Here is a 5869-nt window from a genome sequence, read left to right on the forward strand (position 1 = left end):
TTTTGTCATTGTACGTAGGCTTATCTGTTTTAGGGGCACGTCAAAGACTGGGATCTATTGAACCAGGACACTGTTTTGAAATCATATTTTTTTAAAGTCCCATTGTCCCACTGTTTCTGGTCCTAAACTGAATGATTTTCTTCTGAAAGAAAATTCGTGACAACTTATTTTCAAATGAACATTTATTTTAAAAACATAGTTAGATGGGTGTGGTGTGGGGTGTACGGGGAAGTTTTCTATATGTTGAATATAATATAGTCTCTCACATTAATTTCTCAAGGCCGGTCAATTTTCCTTGGAACGCCAGGGAGGGGCAAAGTTTTAATAAAACCATTAAAAATCAATACATAAAGCCTTTGCTCAATTAGATGAAACATACCTCAGTCATTTATTTATATTGCCCAGAACACAACAGGAGGGTTAAACTAAACCAAATGCTGTTGGACACTCGAAAACTTTGAATAGAAAAATCCATTTGAGGTTTGGATCACATCGCACCTGTATCATCTCATTAGGTTTTATTGAATGGACATTTTCACTAGGTGCTCCCAACAATTATAATGTTCAGTATTATTTAACAGTATTAAAGCTAAAGTTCTTTGAGGTCCAGGCAAATTAAACTCACACAAACAAGAGATATAACACAGACCAGCTTGTTTCAATGCTTGAGACTTTTAATTTTGCATAAGAGAAGAAACAGTTCAGTCTGCAGAATAAAGTTGTGCTAAAAGCTTTCTTTTCATTACATATTCAGTCTGCTCGTATAGAGACAGAGACAATCCAGCTGCTGTTTATGTCACATGTGGCTTCGCTCCTTAAGTAGCGTACAGCGATAGAGAAGAAATAAAGATGTGAAATGAGATATAGAGCCTTCCGGTCAAATATGAGACTGGTGGCTGAAGAGACGAGTTTCCTCACAGAGAGACAAACAGAAATCAAAAGCACAAATCAGTGTTTGTGCTTTTATCAGACATTTCTGACACAGACAGATGGGAACTGAGCTTCACAACCACGGTCATCCCAGCCTTTCAGATCTGTAACAACCAAAAACACAGCAGTTCATTCATCCTGGGATATATGTCCGTTTGAACATCATCACTCACAGTTACAGACAGAAACTCCTGACTGTTGTCATCACAACACCACAGTTTGTGAAAATTTACATACATTGGACACCGTCATATAGGGCTGAAACAATTTGATAAATTCGAGTAACTCGATTAAAAATTATTGATGCAAATTCTTTGCTTGTACATAAATGCATCAACAATTATAATCCAATAATAAAATATCAGCCTATGATATAGCTGATATATCCATAATAATACTGTCTATAGGGCCATTTTAGATTATTACATTACTTTTGATACTTTATAGATAGATTAGATTTTAAATTTTGGGATTTGAATATTCAGGTTTTCGTTGCACACCTGACCTCCGCTCACAGCAGTGAACGTAACGCTCCTGTTCACATCGAAGGGAAAACAAAATAAAGCCCTCAGCTGTGTGGGAGCTCTTTAAACTGAGTGACAGCCCGCTGCTCTGTACAGAAGCCACCAAACCGCTTCTGCAGCATCTAGTTTCCTCTCTACTAGGGCTGCAGGATTATGTGAAAAGTCATAAAGCGATTATTGTGGACAATATTGCAATTTGCGAATGGATTATATTAGAACAAATGGTACTATGAGTCTGCTTGCTTGATTATCAAGGAATTCATGAAACACTCACACTCAAAACTGTATTTCTCATCTTGAACAAAGTCAAACAATATTTATAACAATAATCACAACACCACAGTTTGTGAAAATTTACCTGAAAAATTCATTAGCAGACAGTTCTGATGACCTTGAAAGTTATCAGGTTGTCCAGGACACCACTGAGTAAAGCTGAAAGGTGTACCATCACTCCAGAACCAAAATCCCTCCTTCAATACAGAAGAGAATACTGTATGAATAAAAAGATAAGACAATAATTCTTTAATTAAATAACTGTTGCACATTATATAATGATGATAATGTACCTGTTCTGCATCAGACCCTCCGATCCATGTTTCTCCTTGATTATGAGAGTCTTTCACTATCGTCCTCTGAATCTCTTGGTACTCCTGGATGTTGTGAACAGATGCAAGGTTTCCACCCAGGAACTGACAGTTTGTCTACAGTGGAGAAAGAAGTGTGAGAGTAGTGAACAGAATAAACATAATGTAGAAGCTTCACTGATAATCCTGATCACCTCAGCCACAGCCCAACTCATGGCTTTTGCAACGTAGAGGAAACAGCGACTGTTGAAAGCAGTCCAACCCTCAGGACAACATGGGGACCTCTTGACAACACGACTCTCTGCTGAAGTCAAACAGACAAGAGTGGATAATGAGTCTACAGTAGTAGATGAAGTAGTTCTGTTTGATCAATTATTATTATTGAATTTCTTTCTCTTTACATGCAGTAATACTGATGTCTTATGTATTTGATAACAAGAGAGCACCATTACAAATCTAAAGAAATATGCACTCACCTTGGACAGCAGATCCCTCTGACCCAGGTCCAGCCTCTGCGTCTGGAAGAGCTGGAAGGACATTTTGACCCACTAGTGAGTTCATGTCTTCATCTACCCTTGTTGCTGTGTATAACACATGAACATAAGCTGTCTCTCGTTCACACTCACTCACATATGGAGTAATACTCACCAGCAGCTCTGGTCAGAGCCATCATGGCACAAAGAAGTGCAGACAGAGTCAGCGTCTTCATGGTGGAGATGATGCAGATGTTGAAGATGATGATTACCTTTAATAAAGACAGACAGGGACATGTTAGTAATACTTCTCTAGGGAAGAGACCACCTGTAGCGGCAGTCAGGTCAATATATAATGACAGTTTGTGAGCAAACCTGCTGCAGAACGATCTTCTCTTCTTCCTTCTCAGTGTCTGTAGCTTCAGTCGTCCTGAACCAGAGAAACACCAGCTCTTATATACAGTTATAGACGGATCTTTCCAGGAACTGAGGATGAAGTCACTTATCTTGCCATCTCTCACAAAACCAGGAACTAAAGACACGCACGCTGAAAAAACACAAACAAAATTCACATGCAGGCACAAAGTTAACCATGTCCAGCTTAAAGTTTTGTTTGTATAATGTTTGTAACATTGTGTTTGTGGCATTGTTTTTATTCACTAATATTTATGTAGTGAGCGCTTTTGCTGAGCATCTATCACTTTTATTATTATATTGTTTTAATGGAAAGCCTGTGTTCAGTGAGAGACACCAACACTGTTCAGCGGACACAGGATGCTGCGAAGTGAGCTATCACTAACGTTTGCTCTGCTTATTTGTCTGATCCAGACGTCTGATGACTAAAATCCTCAATACAGTTAAAAGATATAATTATTAACGACCAAGATCTAAAAAAGGTATCCTAAAAATGTTCCTGCATTATAAAATGTAAGGTGAAGGTGTTTTAGAGACGTGATTCTCTCTGAATATTTTTTTCTTTGAGTTGATCCAATCACTGACAGTTACATTTTGTTTAAGTATATCATCTTTAATCACTCTTCACCAGTTCACATGTCATTTAATCCTTTGTATTTAAAAATATTAGCCGACAGACAGTCAAAAATATTCTACTTAAGTAAAAGTACGATGACATTGATGAACTTTTACTTAAATAGAAGTAAAATTACCAATACAAAAAATCTACTCAAGTAAAAGTAGTTCATTTAAAATTTAACCTAATAAAATTACTTATTTATATTGATTTAATATCTTATTTATACTTATTTAATTAAATTGCAGCCTTACGATTTGATAAGAGAACGAAGCCATATGGCGCAGTCAATTTTAGTTTGTTTGACAGATAATTTGCCAAATCGAAAACATAGACATTTTATGCAGGGCTGGACTGGTAATCTGGCATACCGGGCAAAACAGCAAAAGAAACCTCTGCATTGTCCAAAAAAAGTAACTTAAGCAAAAAAAAAAAGCTCTCCCTACCTTATAGCTTTCCACATAAGCACGTGGAAGGACAGTGTAGTGTTTGGGGGGTTCTTTACTGCTGCTCTCTGCCTCAGACTTTCTATGTATGCGCATGGATGGGCAGGGAGGTGCTCTCCTTATCTTATGGCTTTTCCATGTAGGCATTTGGAAGGGCAGGGAGGTGTGCTCGCAGAACAGAGCCATACCGCCAAATATAACAACAATGCCACAATATTAGTCTTTGATGAAAATGGGCAGGCAAGGCAACAAAGTCAAGCTCAGCTCATTCAAACATATCAGCTGATAGCAGCCATCTCAGTTGTACATCAGCTGACAGCTCAGCACAACCTATGTAACTTAATGGGAAGTAATATTCTGGGAAATAGCACATTTTTTTATTTATCCATACTCAAGGGCAGACGAAACTCAGATTAATAAATAGTCATTCTTCGACACCCTTCTCCCTGTGATGTGCTTCTGTCAACGATGTATTGAAATTTATCGAGGAAACTGGTAGAGCCGCGTGGCTGGCCAAGACAGACATCACAGACGTTTCAAGAGATGCCTTTACACTTTGCATTACATCTATTGGGTAAATACAATAATAAATTATTAAATGTAAATATTCAGGCGGCTAACCGCATGTCAATAAATACATTTGAGAGGACTGTGGCTGACTTTCCCCAATTTGATAGTCAAATGTGAGCTGTGTGCAACTGCAGGGGCGGGGTATAAAAACGCTGCACCTGAGACGCATCCTTGCTCTGTTTGCTGTGAGCTGCACTTTACTGGATGCATGCCTGCATGTGTACTGACTCTGCAGGGATTTTATTAAATTAGAAAAGCTGATCTACAAGAGGAAAATAGGCTATTAACAGAATGCTTGAAAATCTTACTGCATTATATTCCATTAATTTTTTGTATGTTTTAATTGTCACCTGTTGCCTGAATTTTGTGTTTCCATTTACAGAAATTAGGACTTTTCCACCATAAATTGAGGCAGAAAAGCAGAAATTGGTGCAGAAATTTTCACCAGAATGCAGGAAATTAAGTCTTCAATGATTAAAATTTTCTGGAGGAGGACCCAGACCCTTCTCCTCATTTCTGCCCCCTCCACCATTGTAACTAAACCAGTGTTCTTGCATTTCAAGACATCTACCCCATAAAGCAAAAAAAAGTCTCTGAATTGACACACAATTTATGGAGTAACACATGTAGGTCTGATCTCCCAATTTAGGCTATGATGTTGATGTTGACAAGTATGCTGATCACACTTTTTCACAATTGACCTGATTACTGACTTGGCTGTTCGTCTATTCATGCTAAAATTGTGAGTTTGGCTGCTGAATGTTTAAAACACTTCCTGTGGATACTAGAGTAATGATCCCAACCCCTGAGGTGGACTTTTTTGGGTTTGGCAAGGGGGGGCATCAATTTAAAATCTCTCGTAGGGGTCCAACAATGTCAGGGCCAGCCCTGCCTTGACTCGTCTGCAATTCTGTGGGCCCCAATTATCTTTGCTACACATTAGTCAGCAAACACCATCATGACAGTCCAAACGGTATTTTTATTTCTTAACGTGTAAATGAAACCCTCAAGGCTGGTGTACTGTTTTGTCTCACATCTTTATTTTTAAAGCACTGAGCAAATATTTTCTCTTAGGAAATGTAGTTTTCTTTGACTGTGTTTGTATAGGGCTGCTGCTATTACGGTTTGAATGCCAGCTCTCTCTCTCTCTCTCTCTCTCTCTCTCTCTCTCTCTCTCTCTCTCTCTCTCTCTCTTTCTTTCTCTCACACAAACACATTGACAACAGCCATGTGTGAATTGAATGGTTATCATGAACTCCGCTGCACAAATCTGTCCAGCACAACGCTGTCACTGTCGGACACTCCTTCAAAA

The 5869-nt window shown here is 38.5% G+C and overlaps 1 protein-coding gene across 2 annotated transcripts; it reads right to left on the reverse strand.

The window, feature by feature from the left end:
- Nucleotides 1-900: 900 nt before the first annotated feature.
- On the reverse strand, nucleotides 901-3019 carry LOC119904805 (type-2 ice-structuring protein-like). Of its 2 annotated transcripts, none has more exons than XM_038721487.1 (7): nucleotides 2887-3019; nucleotides 2687-2783; nucleotides 2515-2565; nucleotides 2233-2339; nucleotides 2021-2155; nucleotides 1813-1924; nucleotides 901-1034 (listed from the first exon to the last, which is right to left on the reverse strand). In XM_038721487.1, exons 2-7 carry the CDS (start codon nucleotides 2745-2747, stop codon nucleotides 967-969), a joined length of 534 nt encoding a protein of 177 aa, XP_038577415.1. In that variant the 5' UTR covers nucleotides 2748-2783; nucleotides 2887-3019; the 3' UTR covers nucleotides 901-966. The 2 variants fall into 2 exon arrangements, with proteins under 2 accessions (XP_038577415.1, XP_038577414.1); XM_038721486.1 differs by having other exon boundaries at nucleotides 2233-2342.
- Nucleotides 3020-5869: the final 2850 nt, after the last annotated feature.

The sequence above is a fragment of the Micropterus salmoides genome, unplaced genomic scaffold, assembly GCF_014851395.1.
Source record: "Micropterus salmoides isolate LMB-PRFRI ecotype aquatic unplaced genomic scaffold, ASM1485139v1 Ms_hic_scaffold_1551, whole genome shotgun sequence".
Classification (NCBI taxonomy): Eukaryota; Metazoa; Chordata; class Actinopteri; order Centrarchiformes; family Centrarchidae; genus Micropterus; species Micropterus salmoides.